The sequence below is a fragment of the Engystomops pustulosus genome, chromosome 8 (genome assembly GCF_040894005.1).
Source record: "Engystomops pustulosus chromosome 8, aEngPut4.maternal, whole genome shotgun sequence".
Lineage (NCBI taxonomy): Eukaryota > Metazoa > Chordata > Amphibia > Anura > Leptodactylidae > Engystomops > Engystomops pustulosus.
Window position 1 is genome coordinate 80,550,690 of NC_092418.1, and position 24,183 is coordinate 80,574,872.

Consider the following 24,183-nt stretch of genomic DNA (forward strand, 5'->3'; position numbering starts at 1 on the left):
GGCAGAACAACAGAGTGATAACTATTTATCTATTATTTTATTTTATATTTACTTTTCAGAAGAGTTTCAGGTCTTCTTTAATGGGGTTTTTCAAGCTTAAAAAATATTGCACAGAATAGGATGCATCCAGGGATAGGTTATCAATATTTTAGCCTGGAAAACTCCATTAAGTTACTTTTGGGGTGAAACTTCACTCATGAAATGTTTCTGTATTCTTTTTAGGAAATATTTTGGATTTTGCCTATTTTTTTCGACATGAGAGTAGCCATTGCATATGGTTTAGAAAGTAGACAATTGTGGTGTGATAGTTCAGACTTTAAAAAAATTGATCTATTTAGAGGGTTTGTTTAACTTTTAAACCATTTGGTGCCTTTTTGTACAGAAACAGAAAGCAAAAGGGACATCTTATTCCTGATTGATGGTTCCACCAATATTGCTGGAAGGTTTCCAGCTGTTCGAGATTTTGTGGCAAACATCATTGGTGGTCTCAACGTTGGCCCAGATGACACTCGTATTTCTTTGGGCTTAGTCGGTGAAAATGTGAAAGAGGAATTTAAGTTTGACTCACATCAAACCAAACCTGAGGTAGTCAGTGCAGTGCGGAAAATGAGATTCAGACCAAGCAAAGAGTTCAACCTTGGAGTTGCTCTGGATTATGCTCATGACAATCTTTTCACACCAGAGTCTGGAAGTAGGATTCGAGAGGGGGTTCAACAATACCTAGTCTTGCTGGCTGCAGGAAAATCTGGAGACAGCGTAGATGAGGCAGCAAATAAATTGAAGAGATCTAATGTGGTGACCTTTGCGATCAAGGCACAAAGGGCTGAATCTGAGGAACTTGAGAAGATTGTTTTGGCACCAGAATTTATATTATCCTCAGAATCCCTTGGAGATCTCTCCACTATACAATCTCAGTTTGTTAATCTCATTAAAACCATCTCAGTGGAGGTGCCAACAGATACTTGTAAGTACTTTTATATTTGTTTGGTGGAGGAACATATTGTAAAGATATGATTTCCATAAAATATCAACCCAGTATCTTTGGAGTTGAGTGAATTGTTATTTTTCATTGGAAAAGAAAATCTAAAAATATCCAAATATAACTAAAATGGAAAAAATGGTCAGGTTGAAGTGTGGAAAGACACAATCGAATCACAATAGTCCTATCTTTATCAATAGTACTGCTCATAGTACAGTTGTAGGACATCTGCATACTTTTATGGGCCAAAACTGCCATTTGTCTCTATTACTGATCATTTGGGGAGTATTAACTTGCATATTATTGATTTCTATTGATATATCTGGGCACTAAGCTTCTGCATAACTTTCATTGGGGGCACTGTGATTTGTCTAAGTTGGCTGGTCTTCACGGGAGTAGACATTTTGACTAATATTCAATGGCACAATCATGGCTTGCATCATGGCTTGCACAAATGGGAAATGTGGGGAGCACGGTGGAGATCACTGCTAACGTGGCATGGAGACAATAACTGCTATGGGGGCACACAGGTGGTGCAGCAGGGCCACTAATACAACTTCTAATTTAAGGATTGTAGTAGTCATTGGTAGGGGAAGGAGTTTGGATGGGCACTTTGACTGTTTCTGTAGCTGCCGCTATTACTATTATTCTGCTTTTATAGTTAGAGCAGTGTGAAAATCACCATTATGGGGCCACTGTAGAAATCACTGTTATGGGGGTACTATTGCTGCTACTTTCACTAGTATTGGGGTATTGTTGTCACTTTTATGGTACTGCTGTTGTCACTGCTTTGGGGTCACTACGGCTGTCACTGCTATAGGGGTGTGTTTGGTATTGACTGTTAGGCTACATGCACACAAACGTGGCCTGTTCACAGGCCACAAAGAACTGATCTGTGGACCATTCTTTACAGCCTTTGTGTCATTGGCGCAGGAAGTCTAATTATGTTCCATTACAGAGCCGCACAAAGGACATGAATAGGACCTGCTTTGAATATTTGTGGAAACTACATCCATAGCTATGTGCCCATAGACATTTTTATGCCTGCAAGCAATTAAACTGATTATAGTGTTCTCTAGATATTTCTGTTACAAATGCTCAGTTCAGGAACATAAATGATAGCAGCGTGGAGAAGTATACTTCAGTCAACATTTGGATAATTCCAACAGCAAAGTAATAATGTTTTTATTTTGAAAGATACACAATATACTCTGTTATCTCTATCTCTGTATTTTTCTCATTATTTTACTGTCCACATAATGTTTTAATAACCACAGCATATTGCATCTTCTATGGAACTGTTTTTGCACTGCCTATTCACACATGCAATCAAGAGAAAGAAAAAACTAGTTTTGGATTTGGACAACACCTGTCAATTCTAACTGTCTACTTAATGGTGGAGATGATCTGGTATTGATAAATGCACTGTATTAATAAAGAAGAGGATCAAAATGCAGCAACAGTAAGGTCAAGGTGTATTACTGCACCAACTGTACTTGCAGGTGCCGGCTCATTCCCAAAGGTCTACAAAAACTAAACTTCTGGTAACCATCAGAATTGCTGTGCAATTCTGCAATCATGTTTTTCTTTGCCACAGGGGATATTTATCTATTAATAAAGTATGGATGTCTAATGTCTTGTTCTGCTGTAATTCTAGATGATATTAACAAAAGGAAGGACATTGTGTTCTTGATTGATGGATCCAATGATGGCAGAGCCAGCTTTCCCTCTCTCCGTTCCTTTATTCAAAGAGTGGTGGAAAGCCTCGATGTGGGGCAAGACAGGATTCGTATTGGAGTGGTTCAGTATAGTGATTCCCCACGATCCAGTTTTCAACTTAACACTCATTCAGATCGTCAAGGAGTTGTAAATGCTGTCAGGCAATTGACACCAATTGGAGGAACCCCATTGAACACTGGGGCAGCTTTGGACTATGTCACAACTAATGTCTTTACCCGGTCAGCAGGCAGTCGAGCTGATGATGGAGTGCCCCAGTTCTTAATTCTACTAACCACTGGCAGGTCAAGAGATGATGTCAGGAGACCAGCCACCGAATTAAAGAATTCCGGTGTCCTTCCATTCAGCATCGGAGTTCGTAATGCTAATGCAGATGAGCTGAGAACCATCTCCTTTATTCCTGACTTTTCCATATTTGTCCCTGATATCAGCCAACTAGGCACTGTTTACCAGACCTTAACAACAAGACTATCTGAGCTTCAAGCAGGTGATATAGAAGTTCTGAGGAGGTCAGTTACTACTACTACAACAACAACTCAACAAGGTAGGTCCAATAAGATTAGAAGTAAGTTAGACATATAATATGGCAACAACCATAATTTGAAGACAATCTATCATCTATCTATTTATCTGTCATCTATCTATAAACTTATATGATCTTTCATACGTATCTTCTATCATCAATCTACCTATCACCTGTCTATCTCCTATAAGATTCTCCTGCAGTCCCATATTACTCTCTGTATGGTTGGAAGTGTAAATAAGCTTGGACATCATCTATTTTAGTGGCAAAGGCAATGATGGCAGTGTTTTCTTTTTATGTGCTATATAATGTTGTAATGTTGTCTGTAACAGGATATAGTACATACCAGTACATAGTACATACCAGTTCATTCACTGGTAACACGTTCCATTTAAGTATTAGAAATAAAATTATATAGATGCATGTTATAGTTTTAAAAAAAAAACTGTTTAAAAAACTCAATTTTTTTTTTAAAGGTGTAAAGAGAGATATAGTTTTTCTTGTTGATGGCTCAAGAGGCGCAGCTCCTGAGTTCAACAGCGTGAAAGGGCTAATTGAACGGGTTGTAGCAACAATGGATGTGAGTCCAGATACCACACGTGTAGGAGTCGTCCAATACAGTGAGGATCCCAAAGTAGAATTTTTGTTAAATGCCCATTCTACCAAAGAAGAGGTTCAAAGTGCCGTGAGGAGAATGCGACCAAAGGGTGGATCATTGGTGAACACTGGTAATGCCCTGGAATATGTATCAAGGAATATCTTTACAAGGCCATCCGGCAGCCGCATAGAGGAACAAGTTCCACAGTTTCTTATTTTGGCCTCATCTGGACCTTCAAATGATGATGTTGATGATGGAGCAAGAACAATCAAAGAATCATCTGTAGTTCCCTTTTTTATTGGAAAGAACATTGACAATGAACAAGCCAGCAAAATAACCTTCGGTCAAGATTTTATATATTCAGTTTCCAATTTCCAAGAACTACCATCTATGGAGCAAAGATTGCTTTCAAGTGTCTCAAGCTTGGATCAGGGGAAAATCACTGAGATTATTTTAACCCAAGCAGGAGGGTCTGCAGGTAAAATCTTGTACACTTCTACACAAATAACATTATTGAACAGTAAATGTAGAACTAGAGGGATTCATGTATTGTCCACGACTGCCACATCTATGGCTAGTTTTTCGAACCAAAGCATACCAATGCCATAAAAAACCCACTTTTAATTGGATATATACAAAAAATAATGGAATAGATTGACGATAACTTAATACTGAGATATTATCTTTACATGTTAGAAATATTGGGGCACATTTACTAAGGGCTTTTTCTGCACTTTTTTTGGACTTTTGATGGAAATCGGTTTCCAGAGGTATTTAAGAAGTGTGCTGCTATTGTGGTGCAGCTGTGCTAGCCTCCATGCGACACAAATTAGGGGACATGTTGTATTTCACTTTCAAATAGTTTTGCACACCCTACATTAAAGGTGCAGCAAAAAAAGATGGTAAACTCTGTCTGGCCAGTGTGGGGAAGTGACAGATTCATGATTTCTGAATCGCCGAACCCAGCATTATACATGAAAATAGCAATTTTAGTGCATTTTACTACTTCCTCAGTAAATGTGCCCCATTCTCTAACATCTGTGCCACTTGTTCAGCTTACTTTGGACTAGAATTATGTCAAGCTCCTTTTCTAGTAATGCACAAAAAGGTATGGAGAAACAGAAAATCTGGCACATGGCTAATTTTTTTGCCAATGCAGCTTACAGTAAAGGTAGAAGAGACATATGCTAGTTTATTGGGAGAGCTGGAAGGCACATAGATTAATATTATTGGTTATTGTACATATCAGTATTATAATTTACAGGTCATTATCTATAAGCTTATGAAATGTCATCTTTCTCTACTTTTATAGATTTCGACCCTGATAGACGGGATATTGTCTTTGTGGTTGATGGCTCGACAAAAACAGGTTCTGATGGCATTGCCAACATTAGGGATTTTATTTCAAAACTTGTCCAGGGCTTTGAAATTGCCCCAAATAAAGTAAGGGTTGGATTGGTTCAGTTCAGCAACGAACCCACTACAGAGTTCCTTCTGAAGACCTACATGAGCAAACCTGCGTTGTTACAAAACATTCGTCGTCTGCGTCATAAAGGAGGGGAACCATTAAACATAGGGAAAGCTCTAGATTTTGTAGCCAAGAATCATTTTGTAACATCAGCCGGAAGCAGGATAGAACAAGGTGTGCCACAATATCTGGTCCTTCTTACCGGTGGGAAATCTGAAGATGACGTAGCTGGAGCAGCCAGAATACTTGGAGCCAACAGGATCAGATCTCTTGCTATAGCCAGTGGCAGTGCTGACAGAGATGAAGTAGAACGCATTGTGTCAGACCCTCGCTATCTCTTCACGGTCAGAGAATTTAGGGACCTCTCAAACATTGAGAATGTTATATTCAGGTCTTTTACAGGTCCTGTTGAACCAACTTTGCCACCATCATTACCAGAACCACCAGGCAGTAAGTAGTCTTTCACTGCTATACTAAACTATGTTTTTTTATATACTAATCTACATTTTTATTTGATCTACTATATTATACACAACATAATTGTAGTATACAATTTTTCAGATTGATTTAGATATCCTTCTATTAAAGCTCTTAGTGTCTCACTGTCATTAAAGAAGTCTGTCGGCACATTTTATCCTAACAAACCAATCACTCCACTAAATGTGTGCAATGATTAAACATTTCTATGTTGTCATTTATAGTCATATTAGAACAAGGCATATGGAGAAAAGTTTAAGATGTCTAAGCAAGTGTAAGCAGGGCTTTACTCAAGCTAAGAAAGGTCCTGAATACTGTGCAGTAAACTATCTTTTAACCTTAGACTTTCTGGTTCTTATTGACATCTTTATCTTTCCCCTCCCTACAGTAGTTAGCTAGTAGCACATTCATTTTAGGTGATAATTATGAAATTGTTGGAAGTCGGATTTCTGGGATCCTCGCCGTTCATGAGATAGGCAGTCCCCAATCACATCACTTAATGGATCAACAGGTTCAGCATGTGTCCTACCTCTTCTTACAATTTTATGGGAGCCTTGTAATTTGCAGAGTACAGCACTGAGCACTGTTATAATGAATGGGAAAATCAGAGATACCTGACAGCTGTGCCTGGCAATTTCTTGCCCACCCTTGAATGAAGAGGTAGGATTTATGTTGGACCTGCTGAGTCACCCATGAGTGAGAATGGGACCCCACTGTCATGATCAGTGTGGTTCCTTGCTTGTGATTGATGGAGGTCAAAGATTGTTATGTCCTATTCTGTGAGGAACCACAACATTGATATTTTTAAAGTTGCTTGAATAGTAACTGTCTAATGATGGTGTATGATTTGATAAAATGTGCAGACTGACTCCCTTTAACTAAAAGATAAAGGTCCATTTTTATAAAAAGTAGCGTAAACTACACTTCACTAGATGCAGTTTACTAATGTGCAGCGTGCACTAGATTACTGAATACTAGCACATGGTCTTCATTAATCTGGCGCCCGCTGCACTGCTCGGGAATTGTGCACCAACTTTTTTTTTTTGGTGCGACACAATTCTGTTGAGTTGCAATAATAAATGTGTTGCACAATACAAATTGGCAGTGGAACGCCCCTTTAGGTGGAGAATTTTGTGTTGTGGCGGACTCACAAAACTGGGGCAAGCAATTCATAAATACATGTGCAATCAGTTTGCTCATTTGTTTCAGTGAAAAGTCAGACAGAAAACTGGCGCAAACACTTTAATACATGTGAGCCAATAAATTATAATGAACCTCATTGGCAGCCTTTAATTGGCTTGGCTTCATGTGTTATATCCAGTACTGGTGTCACGTTACATGGAAAAAGCGTCTTTTGGCCCAATCAGACCCCAGATACTAGTTACTCCCATCTGCTGCCTCACTGTACCATGGATAGAAACAATAGCTTTTTCTCTTTCTGTGTACAACATTAGTTTTCTTGAATAAGCCGCTTTTTTGTCAGTAGGGATCCACTTTCTGGAAGAGCAAATACAAATGCCTTAAAAAATGCAATCTCATTCTATTATTTCAGCTGGCAAGAAAGAAGCTGATATTGTTTTCCTTGTGGATGGCTCCATAAACTTGGGTCGGGACAATTTTAAAGAGGTTCTTACATTTGTGTCTGGCATAGTTGATGCCATTGCGGAAGAAGATGATGCTATTCAAATTGGCCTGGCTCAGTACAACTCAGATGTGACAGATGAGTTCTTCTTGAAAGAATACAAAGACAGAGATGATATCATGGATGCCGTAACAAAGGCAGAGTATAAGGGAGGACGTGTGGCCAATCTAGGTGCTGCTATTCGTCACTTGCAAGATAAACACTTTGTAAAGCCAGCAGGCAGTAGAATCGATGCCGGTGTCCCACAAATAGCTTTCATTATCACTGGGGCAAAATCAGTCAGCGAAGGTCAAGCTTCAGCACAAGCTTTGACTAGCAAAGGAGTCAAAGTATTTGCCATTGGTGTGGGAAGTATAGTTACTGATGAAGTTGCCAAAATAGCAAGTGATCCAGCAAGTGCCTTCCGAGTGCCTGTTGTTCAAGAGCTTTCCGAGCTGAATGAACAGATTTTAATCACTCTTGAAACCGCTCTACAACATAGAATTGTTTGTCCCGGTGGGACTGATGCTGTTAGAGGTAGGTGTTCACTTTTTCATTGTTAATTTTTGTTTGTATAATTTTGTTTTATTTTTCAGTTAATTGCCATGATGTAAAACGCCAAACGCCAATCTGATTTATGTCTTGGCTCCTGTTAAGAGTCCTTTTTACTCAACCCACACTCAGTGGTTGACAGCCTCCTGTGTAAACAATGATTTAGAGATAGCTGTCAATCACTGAGTATGGACTCTCTACTAATAGTCCAGCCAGGATTTGCATTGTTATTCTTCTCCAAATCATATAACCCTACTGTATAAATTACAGACATCAGATTATTTACCTATATCATATCCGGCCCGCACTTACTATAAGGCAAAATTTACCTAAATGTTGTGCCTTAACCATTAATTTAACAACTGCTTACATTAAAATGCTAGAGCTAATAAATGTAATTTTTGCATTATACTTTTTGCCTATCATATTGTATTGAAGAGAGTAATAACAGTATAATTACATACTTTAAATCTACATTGGTTAGACACAATTTAACGTTATTCTTAGGAGATCCAGAAATCGAATTCAATACGTGCATACTATAGTTACATCATTTATAATAGATGGAATTGTGGAATAACATTATGATTTCCTTGCAGAGTGTAACCTGGAAGTGATTATAGGATTTGATGTGGACGGACAAAATGTCTTTAATACATATAGAGGATTGGAACCCAAACTGAGACAGATACTGGAACGCATTTCCAACCTGCAGAAAATAAGCTGCAGCGGAGACAAGAAACCAACTGTGAAAGTTGCCGTTTTGTCTCAGGGAAGAACAGGGCCAGTTGAGGCATTTGATTTTTCAGAATATCGTGCAGAACTAATCAACAAAATCCTTGCAATTGGCACACGGGGACCATTTGTGTTAAATGGCCGAACCCTACAAACATATCTAAACAAATTCAAGACCTCTGGAGAAGACACCAGTATTAAGGTAAGGGATATGACAGTTTAAACATTGATATAGTGATTTAATAACTGATATAAATCCTACAATATTTTCCATACCCATACCTTCATCTTAAAGGGGTTTGCCCATGAAAGAAAATTTGTTTGCTGTTTTAGCTCCTATTACTCCCTAGACTGGTCAGTGCAAAATTCCAGGGTGTGGCCAGTGACTCTCTAAGCAGACACATTATCATCCCTCTAGTTCTGTGAGCTAAAAATGTCATATCAGGTTTATACAAGGTATATATATATTCATTTACCTTCTGAACATTGTACTAGTATCTGACACATAGAAATAGAGATGAGACAGATTAAATATAGGAGATCCAAGAGATGCCTATTACACACAATCACAGGGATGTAAAGGTTTGAAAAAACCGGGTTGGTATAAGACGCGCTGCCCCAATTGAGTTGTATCCGACACGGTAGTGGAGTATAAGATATTATTTATTTAGAGGATAAAAAGGACTACGCGTTTCGGGGGTGGTCTACCCCCTTCCTCAGGTCCGTGATAATTGCTTGAGCGCCAGGGTTCAGGGTAAACACAGGACGCTGTTCCCGGTGTTCAGGGTGAACACAGGATCGCCGGGGTTCAGGGTAAACACAGGACTTCGCGCCGAAACCAGCCACACAGCCTTCAACACCGGGAACACCGTCCTGTGTTTACCCTGAACCCCGGCGATCCTGTGTTCACCCTGAACACCGGGAACAGCGTCCTGTGTTTACCCTGAACCCTGGCGCTCAAGCAATTATCACGGACCTGAGGAAGGGGGTAGACCACCCCCGAAACGCGTAGTCCTTTTTATCCTCTAAATAAATAATATCTTATACTCCACTACCGTGTCGGATACAACTCAATTGGGGCAGCGCGTCTTATACCAACCCGGTTTTTTCAAACCTTTACATCCCTGTGATTCCCTATCCGGCACTACCACTGTACCGGACCCCGGGAAGACGCAGCACACCCTAGCCACAGCTACCGGAGAACAAAAAGTATCTACTCTAGACGCATAAGACACAAGGTGTCTTCAGGTGAGCAGATACTCTCTAATACCTCATCTCACTTATAAGTGACCTATTGCACTAGGGGCGCCGCCCGTTTCTCGTTCTATATTACACACAATGACAGTCAGCTCTCCTACATCTCTGCTATTCCCGAACACACTTCGAGATCTGCTGTGCCCCCCCAGATAAAAAACTTATATATCTGTAGCTTTACACTCCTCATGCTGCTGCCAGCATGGAAGTCAGTGTCTGTGTCAATGTGAGAGCTCTGTCGTGGAATGGGAGGCGCCAGAGTGCAGGGAGCAGAGAGAGAGAGATAGAGAAATCTCAGCTCCATGGCCGTCAGACAGAAAACCAAGATGACTGCCAACCCTAAAATCAGAAGATACAGGGTTGGGAACAAGGGACAACAGAATGAGGGAGGAGTTGTATAGGATCACAAAGGCTGAGCACTGAGCTGGGGAGTGATTGAGCAGCACAGACAAGTCACATGTTTTTTTAAAGTGCATCCAAACCAAAACATACCTGAGAAAGACATCTTTGCAATCCAGCTGTAATGGGCTTCTGCAACATGTCTTAAGTGAAAATGAGGTCCCTGGTGACAGGTTCCCTTTAAAGTTTACATAAATCCTTAGAGTGATCTCCTAACAGAACTGATAGGGATATTTTCTCCAGTGAGTAAGGAGTTTTATCTTTAACCCCCTCTCCCTATATATCTGCTGTGTATGGACTTGATAACAGTGTTCAGAAACACCACTCACTGTAGGGAAGAAATCAGCACTTTCATGTGCTAATTTAAGTATGTGTATTGTATTTGACAACACTACATATAAAGTAAGACTTGTTAGTTATTTGATCTTTGACAGATCTTTGTTTTGTGTTCAGGTGGTTGTTCACATAACAGATGGTGTTGATGCCCCCATGTCTGAACTACAGCAAGCTTCTGCATCTCTGCAAACCGCAGGTAAAATACTGTTAACAAGACAAATACTGGTAACCCGGTGCCTGATCACTTGATGTTCAGGTGCACAGCTTGTTATATCTCAGAGATTAATCATAGCTGTGTGTTATAATGAGCTGTGCACCTGTGTGACATCACATGACCAGGGACAGATTATTATCCACAGGAAGTAAACAGTAGAGCTTCCTGTTGAATGAAAACTGTAATGGGTAATGGTTCATGTGATCTCTATCTGTCCATGATTAATCACCAGTTTGAGATCACATGACCCTCCATCTGCAGCCATTTTATGGACAGAAATGTCTGGATGATGAGACAAAAGACAAGAGATTTCACCTTACTAAGAACTGTTAATAGATGTATATTGGAGAATTATCTAATATCTTGCTGCCACACTTACACACACATTACAAAAAACATGAAGTAAAGTGGTCAACCCCTTTAACCTTTTTTAATGATTTATTGTGCTCTATATTAACTATATCACTAAGCTTTACTATGTTTGAGTATTTTTTTGTAGTGAACAAATCAACTGCAGAATGATCTGATCTTGTTAAACTCTGTATCTCCATAGGAGTAAGGGCATTGCTTTTTGTGGGATTGGAAAGCGCCCCCAAATTTGATCAAATAATGCAGCTAGAATTTGGCCGAGGATTCACATACAATAACCCACTGAAACTAAACCGTGTTGATCTAGATTACGAGATTGTTGAAGAATTGGTGAGTTCAGTGTTTGTTAAGCAGCTGATAATACAATGGTGCTTTCAATGAATTGTATGTTCATGACTCGGAATAGAAGTGACTCTTACATCATGTCTCAATCACAGGATAATGTTGCAGAGAAGGGTTGCTGCGGAGTTCCTTGCAAGTGTTCTGGAGAGAGAGGTGATGTTGGAACTCCAGGTGTCACTGGACCAAAGGTAAAGACATTCTCAGAGAGTATATAGATAACCAAGAAAAGTAAAATCTATTAAAAAAGAGTCCTTGTCCATGTCTCAATGATAACAAAAAACACAGAAAAATAAAAGAAAAACAAACGAAATGTAGGTAAAAAAAAATCATGTAAACGTCTACGAGACAAAAAAGGACAGTACTAAACACACAAAATACCTTAGCTTAATGAGCATGATGGTTACCCTACAACCCTAAGAAGGCAAATATCTTAGAACTTGTCCAACCCTTTGGGCAGAATCTGCCTATATGTATACCCCCTTATCCATTGGAAACATGTTTGAGCCAGGAAAAGCAGTTGCAGGAAGAAGATATAGAAGGTGTCCATTTACCAGCCATTAAAGGTGAATGGACACCTTGATTCATCTCATAATGGACAGACTAGGGAACAAATATGTGGGTTTATGCATCAGCCTGGATAACTGTTTCATAAATTGAATGGTAACTTTCATGTATTCAAGTGAAATTCATGTCTTATATTTTGTAGGGTGCACCAGGCCTCAAGGGCCACCAAGGCTTCCCAGGAGAAGAAGGTGGGCCTGTAAGTAGTGCTATTTATTAATTTCCTATCCAATTTTTTACTAATTATACAATTATTAAAGATAATTATAAAATGTTTGGTGTCCTATTCCTTAGGGAGAACGTGGTCCTCCTGGCACAAATGGAACACAAGGTTTTCGAGGATGTCCAGGTCTACGAGGTTTCAAGGTAGGGGTATCTTTTTCTTCATCCTTCTGTATGGAAACTATTTACACTTCATCTGGTTTTAGAGTTGACACAGAATTTACTTTTTGTCTTTGTTTTAGGGTTCTCGTGGATTCTCTGGAGATAAGGTAAGGAAAACTCAAAAAAAATATCATCATAATATCTCTAACCTGTGTAGGTAACAAAACACATCCATTTTTTATACTGGAGGATAACATACTGTCCGAGTCTATTAATATACAGTCACCTCTTAACCAGTGAGTGCCTCCAGATATTTTTGGAACTTTGGAGGAGTGGGAGGAACATCATACGTGCCAGCGTATGATAAATAACCCCCATTGTGTTTATTGATATTGAGTCCAATTAGCAATCAGATCACTAGGCAGCACCAACCACTGGACCCCTGCACCCAGAATGAGGAAAGAAATACATAAATACAATACAAGTTATACTAAATTTTTCCCTCAAAAATATATATAAGCTCCTCCATCGATACAGTGTCATGTTGGCCATAGATAGGACTACAAATATACTATTACATGTTCTTTTTAAAGCGCTATAGCTTTGTATACAGTTGCTATAGTTCATATTATATTTGTTCATAAATATATCATGTAAATATGGCACTAATATATCATTTGTCCACAGGGTGAAATAGGAGAAATCGGCCTAGATGGTATTGACGGAGAAGATGTAAGCGCACAGCACACTGCTCAATGTTGTATACATGTTGTATATATGGGTACACGGTTGTATACATGTTGTATATGTGGGTAAATGGTTGTATATATGTTGTATATATGGGTGCACTGTTGCTTATATATTGTATAAATTGGCACACTGATGTATATATGTGGTATATATGGGTACACTGTTGTTTACATGTTGTATATATGGGTGCACTGTTGAATACATATGTGTACACTATTTCAGTTCTATTATTTAAGTATATAAGGATATGCCACTATTCCACCAATAAAGCTTCCATTACTGCTATTACTGGTATATCCAAAATGTCAGAAGAACTGAAGATTTTTGTAAAGAATGAGATAAAGTGCTCATTGTTCTGTTTTAGGGTAAAAGAGGAACCCCTGGATCTGCTGGAGAGATAGGCAGCGCCGGACCACGGGTTTGTTATTTTGTTTTACACTTCTTTTAATTTTGTTCTTAGTAGTAGTAGTTCCTAGTTTTATCAGCTAGTTCTCACAAACACCAATTGGACTGCAAATTCATGACAGAGACTGCAAAGATGTAATGATTATTATTATCTAATAGGGAGAAAAAGGTCTGAAAGGTCAGAGGGGTGAAAGAGGAGACCAAGGACTTCGTGGTGATCCGGTGAGATGTCGTTTTACAAGGAACTCATTTTATGTTGAAATAGTTTAACGAAGTGTTAAATGGAAATCTTCCAAAATTGTATGTAGGTTTTTTATGTGTTTGCTGTTTCTGAACATAATTATTTGCTGCTGTTTCCTTACATTTATAGTATAGTCTTCCAACAAGCCCCTCAATGATAAACTGGTCATCTAAGACATCTAGCAAACTAATTCTGTAGTATAACCTATTCCCACTTTAATGTCGCCCCATGTTCATGTAATAAACAAGTGGGTTAGGTCTTCGAAAAGCAGGAATGGTCTTCATACCTTCTATATTGCTTATAGTTTTCTACCCTGACTTATACATGTGGTTCCTTATCTAACACAGAACTACCTGTGTTGTCTAGTAAATCACTTCTACTTGATGGGTTGACTGGTTATGTAAACCGCAAAGACTAAAGATCAACCATTTCCATGCAGCAGGGTAACAGGGCACTTCTTACAATTAATGGGCAGATATTATTTCTCTAGTATTGAAATCTGTGGTAAACAAACTTTCAGAATCTTTTTAGACATGTCCTTTTTCTTGACCCTTCAAAGTCTCAAGGAAGGAATAAAAATAGTTCTAAAACACATAAAGCACTTGCCACATCCCATGAAACTCTACTTTTTGGCTTAACTCTAGTAAAAAGAAAAATTGTAAACAAAAACACAAAAGATTTCCTTGGTTATTGTTATTTCTGATGTTTGGCTTGGTCTTTTGGCATTGAAATATATAATAAAAATAATATAATTTATTGCCTTTCATTTTTCTTTATTAATAGGGCGAGCCAGGAACAGACTCTACTCAGAGAGGACCAAGAGGACCAAAGGGAGAGGCCGGAAGTATGGTAAAGTAGCTCTCATTTCATATTTACTTATTCATCCATAGTTCCAGTCATTGATTAAGATAACCGTAAGTAATATCCGATGCCCATTGTAACTATATTTTTTGTAGGTTTTTTTTTTGTTGACTGAAGACGCTGTTCTTATGGTGCTTTCCTTTACAGTTGGTCAATATAACATGTAAATGTAACAATCATATGGATCTTAAGTAGACTTCTAGGCTGTCTATAGGATCCAATGTTAAAACATGTACATACTATTTTACTTCCTATAAAATAAAAAGGGGAAATGATTATATAACAAACACTGCAGAAATGTTTAAATACATTGAAAACTATGCTATATTATTCAAATTATCCCATTTTTTAGCATTTCCTCCATGAGATTTTACCATTTCTTGAATATATAAGAGAATTGTGCATTCACTTAACACAGCAACATGTTTTTTTATTGTTTTCAGTCTCTTAAATTAAAAAGGATATTTAATAAAATTCTACAGAAAAAAAAGCATGCGGTTTCATTAAATTCCTTTAGTATGGGAAACATTGTGACTTTCTTTTATTAACAGGGAGAGCCTGGAAGAGATGGTCCTACAGGACAAGCTGGTGGTCCAGGAAAAGTTGTAAGTAATACTCTGGATGACTATTTATCAAATCTGCACAAACTCTTTTTAAAAGTCTGAACTACAGATTTACCCAATTGCAACATATAAGAGTAATTCTGCAGCAAATGCATGTAATAGTCCACAACAGAAGCATTAAGTGTGGAGTGGACTTAAATCTGCCATGTCTCTCTCTTGATTTCTTGATTGAATATACCGTTTCACTATGTTTTGCAATGTTGCCCTTATGAGTCCATGTGCATTCAATTTGTAGAGACCTTGTAGTGACGCACCTTGTACCGATGTTTTAAGATTGGCGTCATGTGCACCAGTCTCCATCATCAGCCCATGCAGCGTGCAACATGGTGGAATTACTAAGAGGTTCCCGCCTCTGGCTGGATCTGAATTCTTCAGCATGTCCCACCTGTCGTAGATTCCAGCTATAACTTGTGCCAGTGTTTCGGTGCAGGGTATAGTAACTTTAGCTGGTTAGGTCATACTTTCCCTGAAGACTTTTTGTCTTTTTTATGCCTTGTGTGCCAAAAAGCCGATGTACAAGGCATGATACATCAGCCACATGTATTTCACCTAGAGGTGTTGCTTACATCCATTAAGGAAGTTTACTCACTGGGAAATATGTAAAATGTAAAAAAAAGAACAAGCCAAATGAGACATTTTACTGGTTGGACGGGTCACATTGATCTGTATGTCTAAAATAAAAATATTGAAAGTCTTTTATAAGTTCTGGAAAGCCATAGCAGCTATAGACCTTGAAATAACTTATCAGATGACATTGACCAAAATATTTTAATTTCTATAACAATTTTAGCATTTTTATTTTTCATTTGTTTTTTCCTGTTGTTTTTCATAACAGGGGGCTCCGGGTCGTAGAGGTCCTCCTGGACTCAAGGTAAGATATATAAATGAGCTAATACAGGCGGTCCCCTACTTAAGAACACCCGACTTATAGATGATCCCTAGTTACAAACGGACCTCTGGTAATTGGTAATTTACTGTACTTTAGCCCTAGGCTATAGACAGCAATACCAGTTATCAAAGGTGTCTGTAATGAAGCTTTATTATTAATCCTGATTCTTATGAGAATCAAACATTTTTAAAATCCAATTATCACAGAGACCAAAACATTTTTGGCTGGGGTTACAATTATAAAATTTATACAAATACAACTTAAGAACAAACCTACAGAACCTATCTTGTACATAACCCGGGGACTGCCTGTATTTAGCATGATTTTTTTATGGCTGTCATTGCATTATGTTTTTGTTGTTTATCATATGATATGTGTACAAACATCTTCCAATACAATTCTGACACTGTCTTGTAGGGTAACAGAGGAGGAGCTGGTGTTGCAGGTGGAAGTGGAGAACAAGGTCTAAGGGGTCCTCAGGTAGATGACTACAAATCTGTATTATGGTAGCTGCTCATTCATATTCAACCCCTGACTTTGTATATGTGTATTGGATCTTCAGGGTTCTCCAGGACAGATCGGTGCTCCAGGCACAAGAGGCGAGCAAGGTCTCCCAGGACCAAGAGTAAGATTACTACTCATTTTCTTCTGTGTAACTCAATCAAAATTTGATGCCCCATCAGTTCAATTGATATCAAATAGTTAATATTTACATGATAAACTCCATAGGGGGATGATGCCAAAAAACTATTTTGAAGTCATGGAGATAGATTAGACAACATGTAATAAACATTGAAGACACATAGTAAAAGATTTTCCTGAAATTGTAATGAAGCCTCTTATCAGCTTTAGAGGGCTGCGTGATGTGAGATTACTTTCATATGTTTAAATTTCAAGAATACTCTAAAAATATCTTTAAATAGAGATTATTTGCATGTGTTGGAGAGGAAGGGGGATCAGTCTATTGAGTCTGACTCATATATTTGCATCATCTATTTTGTTAGGGGCCCGGAGGTACTCCTGGACCTGCTGGTGATCGAGGAAGACCTGGACAACTTGGACGCAAGGTTTGTGGACATCCATCTCTTGTTTTTTCTACACATTACAATACATCCCTATCACAATTTACAAATCCCTCTCACGCCTGAGAGAATATATAGGAAAGAAACCCTTTTATCTAGAAAAATATATTACAGAGCTGTTCATAAAAAAAACTCTTGTCCAAACCCACTGATTTTGATGGGCCTGGCCAACTATCTAATCTAGTGTGCATTTGAGTTCTTCCATAGTGGCAGATGGAGAATTATTGGCCTTTTAGACTTGTCTAATCCTTATGTTCTGAGGACTTAAGCCACCTCCAGAACTGTTGGCAGTGATTTATTCCTGTCTCCTTACTTATAAAATATGCAATCATGATCGAGCCAAGCCTTCAGGATAAGCTGTCAGCTGGATGAATGTCCTTCTGATGGCTATCTGAAGTGTATGGCCAAATAAACACACTATACGCAAATTTATTATGTGCTTTATTTCCCAAGACCATTTTATTTCTCATCTTTGTGGCAATTTCCATTGAAATAAATAATTTTTTCAAAATTTTAATCCTGGCCTTAAAGAGAACATTTTCACCACTGAACTAACAGCCCTCTTAAGTAAGCATACAGATATCCCTTTTAGAATTCCCTCTTTAATGCTTAAAATAACCCAATCAACTACAAAGTCATATGCAAATGAGCTGAAAAGATCCACTTCTTGCTTATAAAGTCACTTTTTGCTTGCGAGGGGTCAATTTGAGAAGCAGGAGTGGAAAGTATCACTATGGATGCTGTTTTCCTTTGCCCTGTATCATCTAGAACCACGCTTCTCCGATCATTTTAAAGATGAAAATCACACCTTTAAGAACATAAGGATAGTTCTGTGTCATACAGTTGGAAATTGGTCAAACACCACGTAGCACTGAAAAACCAGTATATATTTCATCCCTCTATTTCTGGGTGACACTTCATAGCTTTTTAGCAGATAACATGTGCTTTTTGTAATAGGTAAGTCTAATCTAATGAGACCTATATAACTTATATGTCTCCATAAGGCTGCATTTACACAAAGCTTACACAAGCTTGCGGCCGTACATACGTCCCCCATAGACAGTAATGGGCGCACGAACCGTTACCGCTCCATACACGGGAAAAAGATAGGACATGTCGTATCTTTCCCTATGTACACAGCTGTATGCCATGCATCTTTATGTACAGTGGAGAGGACAACATTTATGATACTTTTACTATATGTCACTGCAATTGGTGGTCAGTTGGGGCCTAGGTCTCACAGCTGGGATGTAGGGATTCAACCTACTTTAATACAATCCTGTCCATCCCTATTTGGCTGGACAACTACAGAAGTTAGACGTTTTTAATGCTATTAAAGTGTAATTTTAACTGCCATTTCCATTACTTTTCACTAAAGGGTGAACCAGGAGATGTTGGAGCTAAAGGATCTGATGGACCAGTTGGACCACGTGGAGAGACAGTGAGTCCATATTCTTTAAACATTTGATAGTCCAATTGTTTTATCATATTGGGAATATCTGGGCTAATCTGACACGGGACTAATGTTGGTAATTCCATGTATATTCACTCACCTTCATTATTATAGGGAGATGATGGGCGAGATGGAGTTGGAAAACCAGGACTCAAGGGCAGAAAGGTAAGTTGGAATTTCCTATTGTGTTTCCATGTGCTTTATAAAAGGAAATAGTATAAGAACAGAACTTTACATCATTGCATATGTCTCGGTAAATAGACTGCCCCGTTCTTGGACTATATTTGTATTTTCTACAATTTCTTTATGGTTTATGCAGGAGCCAGAATCTTTACTACTTGGACCTGCTGTTTTACGCTTGACTATGTTCTTTCAGTTCTGCCAGCTATGAACTTAGGAAGCATTGCCAGCAGAATTTATCACACTGCTTATAATGCATGCAAAGGATTTCTATATCCTGAATGGCAAGCTCCCTGGTTTTAGTAAAAGAGGAATTTCTTAAAAACTTTAAAATTTATTATGATATTCTCAACCATTTATTTTCCCTACCTTCATATTAATGCACAATTCTTCAGCCGTTAATTTTGTTTATGTAGAAAACTGAATTTACTTAATGTCTTTTAGGGAGAAACTGGCTTTCCTGGATACCCAGGACCAAAGGTAATAGTATGAATGACTGGAGGGTCTTTAATAAAATGTTCCCCTCTCTCCATTCCTGAGAAACATAAGGTTCGTGTTTTTCTTATAATGATTTCAAAGCACAGCAATGTAGTATGAACTGTGGGGGGGATATTTATCTAGGGCCGGCACATTAGTATATCTGGCGCATTACCGTGCGCCCGGATCAATTCACAGCCGGTGAAAACTATAGCTAGTGCACTGCACCCTCTTGGTGTGAAGGTGGCTTAAAGGTGGGAAAAGTCACAATTCCTGGCTTATACACCAGTAAAATCAATGATAAATCTCCCCCATAAGTGTAAGCCTTTTGCCACTACCCTAATACTTAGATGGAGATGGAGTGCAGACCTACAATATACAACGGATCGATTGGCGCTTCCTTTACTGACTGCTACCAGAGTCGGCTCCATGTTTCAATAGGCCCCTGGGCGACAGAGCCTTAGTTGGCCCCTTTGCAGCGAACTCACTTAGCAGAATTAAAAATTCTGAAACTAAAACAGCCTCCTGTTCCCTAAAATATTAATCAATTTATCATCCCAAACAACACCCTCATGGTTATTTTAAATAAGCCCCCCTCACCTCATATGGATTCATTAGATATAGCCCCCCTCACACAATATGGATTCCTTATGCACAGCCTTATGTGGACCCTCTGCATCTCTGGGCCCCAGCACTTGCCCAGGTATGCCCAGTGCTGGTGCCAGTGCTGCCTACTACTATGATCATACCTCACCCATACACTTTCATTGTTTGGCAGTAGCACATCCCTATTATCTAGTTGTGCTGCAAAATATATGCATCAACAGAGAAACAATCATTTGACCTTGAAACCCATTTAGTCTGCCAATTTGGCCTGATAATCTGGCAAATTTGTCTTCAGTTGCTGAAACACTTAACAAATATCTTACACTAAGAGAAGACAAGGACATTTCCATTACTAGTTGCCTCTTAAATGCTGTAGTCCCCAGGTGCCACTTCTATACTCTGGATGGAGTCTCCTTCTTCCGGCTCCCTGCAGTGGGGTTTTTGGCCCTGAGGGGTGCCAGAACAGCTGATTGGCACGTGATCCATGTGTCAGACCTCAACTGACCTAAAGATCTACCCTGACTGTTAATATATAAAAAAAATGTTATACTGCTTTTATATTATATTTAGGGAGACACTGGAGATAGGGGACCAAATGGAGATCCTGGACCTAAAGGAAGCAGGGGCCGCAGGGTAAGTGTAAATTAAAGGCGACATGATATACTGTTTCAGCCTTATATTTGTAGCCAGGGAGCTTATTAATGCAAAATGTGAGGTTCTGTTGATATTAAATGTACGGTAATTTAATTTATCACATTTTGTCTTCTTTATCACAAGGGCAATGCTGGCGATCCTGGTACATTGGGTGCTCCAGGAGATGCAGGATATCCAGGACCAGCTGTAAGTAATACAGAAAGAGTCTCTGAAATGCATATGTGTTTTCTTCACAACTGCACTGCAAGAAACTTGGAAATTGGATGGAAGGTTAAATCGAAATAAAATAGCATAGCACTATTCATTTGGGTAGCAAGGCGAAAGAAGGGAACACAACCCAACAGACTACATTGTCAGTCAGGTTAATTGGGCTCTATTTATATGGTCACTCACAGCTTGACTTCTAATTTTTTGCTATAAAAATGTAATTATTAATACAGATGTAAATAGAGCCTAAGGCTGCATCCAAGTGACCATGTGAAATTTCCATGCCACAAGCAACATGCCATGTGCCATGGTTGCATCCCATCTAACCTGTCAATATCCATAGGAAATAACCGACCATCCCGCAAATCTAAGCAGAATAGGACCTACGCTATTCATGTTGCAAGTTCACAGTGCGTTGAGACTTGGTTGCAAGCACCGCAAAATGAACGTGCACCATAATAGTCTATAGTACCTTAAATTAGCCAATGTTAATGGGGCTACATAACAGAACACAAATCCAGTGATATGCATGAGGCCTATAATGATACAATATTGCAGCTACAATACCAATAATGTTTTTTATTTTACTCCAGGGCCTGAAGGGAGAGAGGGGTGGCTCAAGAAATGTAAGTATTGGGTCATAATAAATAAAGCCACATCTTTTCAACCAGATATCAATACTTAATAATTGTGTTGTTCTTTTCTTTCACAGCATTGTGATCTTGTTAAGCATATCAAAAACACATGCCGTAAGTATTTAGCAAGTTTTTAAGTAGTATTCCCTACATCAAGGGCTTCTTACCCATACACAAGTACTCCAAACTCCCAGCACAGCAAGAAACTAGTATATGTCCTACCAAAGCCATTGAATCAATTAGTCAAAATCTTTTAGTTCTGTCTCTAATGATTTCTTTTTTTGTTTTTCATGGTGCTTGATCCTGTCTATCCTTTTTACAGCATGTTGCTATGGTAAGTAGAATCAGACAAGATGGGCCACATTTACTTACAAAGTCATCAGAGTTCACTGAAAGTGCATTGTCGGTCTATAATGCTGGGTGCGGTGATTCACTAAGATCATGCGCCCGAAATCATAAATGTGTCGCTTCCCCGCACTGGTCCAACATCTCTTTTTTGTGGTGCACCTTTAACATAGGGCGTGCAACACAATTTGAAAGATAAATACGGCGCTTGGTCCGAATCATTAGGACAGTCCGATGGTACGCCCCCTAATTTGTGTCACATGGAAGCAGCGCAGTTGTGCCACAAAAGGGTCGCGTGCGACACAATCACAACGCAGACACTTCTTAAATACCTGTGCAAGCTGTTTTAGCATAAAGAACGCACACAGTCCGACTAAAGTGCAGCGTGCAACCCTTAGTTAATGTGCCCCAATATTTTGACTATATTTTGAAATAACCATAATTTATTCTCAAAAAGTTTAAACCCTATGATTACATCTTTTTCTACCCAATTTGCGCAAACTGAGATTTTCACCCACCCTTACCACTTCCAAAAAGAAGGTGTGGCAGTGGCAGGGAAAAGGGGTAGGGTTGCTATTAGATTACGATTACTAGATATATAGTTACCAGAATCAGTAGTGATTTGTGTAATTGGAATGTGTAATTTTTTAATGTCTTAGGAGTTCTTATTGTGTTGCAAATTGATTCTGGATTGCTCTACACTCTTCAGGTCCAAATGAATGTCCCGTGTACCCCACTGACTTAGTGTTTGCTATTGATACCTCTACCGATGTGAACCGCAACCAGTTCAACAACATGAAGGATGCAGTTTTAAAAATGGTCAACCAGCTAACAATTACCGACAGCAATTGTCCAAGAGGTGCTCGTGTGGCTCTGCTAACCTACAATAGTGAGGTCATCACAGAGGTCCGCTTTTCTGAAGGTTTGAGAAAGCCAGCTCTCCTTAAAGTGATTGAAGATCTGCAGTTGAAAACAAATAGCAAACAGAGAAGCTTGGACACAGTTATGTCCTTTGTGGCACGAAATACATTCAAGAGGGCACGTGGAGGGTTCCTGGCGAGGAAAGTTGCTGTTTTCTTCAGTAATGCCCCAACTAGAGGTTCCATACAACTAAATGAGGCTGTGCTTAAGTTATATGATGCCAGTGTGGCCTCTGTATTCCTTACAACTCGAGAGGACAGGGCACTTGGAAACGCTTTGAAGGCAAGTATTGTAGTTTAAATTCACTAAAAGTGAATTTAAAAAAAATAAAGATGTTCAATGGTTCATTGTTTTATAGAGAAAGTGAGAGATGTCCATAGAATAATTTTACTGTTTTGAGTGATGTTTGCCAATTATTAAAGAGGTTTGCCCATGAAAGAAAATTCTCAAATTTCAATTCCCTAGTAATGTTTACACAATAAAGACCATTTTTAACCCCTTACTTGAAAATTTTACTCATTTATATTGCTGTTTTAGCTCCTATCACTCAGTGACTTGGGGTGGGGACTCTTTAAGCAGATACATTATTATCTCTCTAGTTCTATGTGATGACAATGTGGTTAGATTATCAGGGTACAGGTTTATATACACTTTCATTGAGTTTGTGAACTTTGTACTCGTATCTAACACATAGAAAGAGGGATGAGACAGATCAGAGATGAAAGATGCATGATCCATGATGTGCATATAACAAGCTCAGCATTTTTACATCCCAGCTACACACGCTTACTGTCAGCTCTACTATATACCTTTTTTCCCGAATAAGGAACTTATCTGCCTGTAGGTTGTAGTTCTCCCCTTGCTGCTGCTCCCGGCAGGAATTCAGTGTCTGTGTATCAGTCATAGCTCCTTCCTGGAATGCAGAGGGCTGGGCTAGATTGCAGGAAGCAGGAATAGGGAGAAGCTCTGTGAAGCCTCAGGCAAAATGGCTGCTGACCCTAAAGTCAGAAGTTACAGTTTAGTGTCTAGAGGCAACTGAAACTGTGTACACCAGGACTGATAGAGACAGGCTGGACTTATATCTGAGAAATGCTGTATTTTTGTTCATAACATTGAATGAGAGAATGTGTTATTTTGTTATCCTGAGTACATTTAAGTAACTTGTCTTTGTGGGAATACCCCTTTAAAGGACATCTATCACCAGATCAAGGATCTTAAACCAAGAACACTCACATACTGGTATGTGCCCCCTCTGGCAGGATATGTTGTTCTTTTAGCAACTTATGTTCTTGTTTTTAAGAAAAAAGGGCTTTAAAAATTAACTCCTATGGAACCTTGAAGCCCCTCAGGCTCATTAGCATAATT

At 38.9% G+C, this 24,183-nt stretch overlaps 1 protein-coding gene across 1 annotated transcript in view; it reads left to right on the forward strand.

The window, feature by feature from the left end:
* Positions 1-24,183, forward strand: part of COL6A3 (collagen type VI alpha 3 chain) — a 93,476-nt gene that overhangs the window by 51,466 nt on the left and 17,827 nt on the right. The window contains exons 9-38 of the mRNA XM_072121452.1: positions 383-964; positions 2,637-3,260; positions 3,716-4,315; positions 5,150-5,755; positions 7,335-7,940; positions 8,555-8,892; positions 10,797-10,875; positions 11,447-11,592; positions 11,700-11,792; positions 12,311-12,364; positions 12,460-12,531; positions 12,630-12,656; positions 13,177-13,221; positions 13,604-13,657; positions 13,804-13,866; positions 14,669-14,734; positions 15,298-15,351; positions 16,205-16,240; positions 16,676-16,738; positions 16,821-16,883; positions 17,263-17,325; positions 18,719-18,781; positions 18,908-18,958; positions 19,418-19,453; positions 20,627-20,689; positions 20,834-20,896; positions 21,511-21,543; positions 21,630-21,666; positions 21,875-21,886; positions 22,607-23,100. Coding sequence (XP_071977553.1) covers positions 383-964; positions 2,637-3,260; positions 3,716-4,315; positions 5,150-5,755; positions 7,335-7,940; positions 8,555-8,892; positions 10,797-10,875; positions 11,447-11,592; positions 11,700-11,792; positions 12,311-12,364; positions 12,460-12,531; positions 12,630-12,656; positions 13,177-13,221; positions 13,604-13,657; positions 13,804-13,866; positions 14,669-14,734; positions 15,298-15,351; positions 16,205-16,240; positions 16,676-16,738; positions 16,821-16,883; positions 17,263-17,325; positions 18,719-18,781; positions 18,908-18,958; positions 19,418-19,453; positions 20,627-20,689; positions 20,834-20,896; positions 21,511-21,543; positions 21,630-21,666; positions 21,875-21,886; positions 22,607-23,100 — 5,186 coding nt within the window. The remainder of the gene's footprint in view (positions 1-382; positions 965-2,636; positions 3,261-3,715; positions 4,316-5,149; positions 5,756-7,334; positions 7,941-8,554; positions 8,893-10,796; positions 10,876-11,446; positions 11,593-11,699; positions 11,793-12,310; positions 12,365-12,459; positions 12,532-12,629; positions 12,657-13,176; positions 13,222-13,603; positions 13,658-13,803; positions 13,867-14,668; positions 14,735-15,297; positions 15,352-16,204; positions 16,241-16,675; positions 16,739-16,820; positions 16,884-17,262; positions 17,326-18,718; positions 18,782-18,907; positions 18,959-19,417; positions 19,454-20,626; positions 20,690-20,833; positions 20,897-21,510; positions 21,544-21,629; positions 21,667-21,874; positions 21,887-22,606; positions 23,101-24,183) is intronic.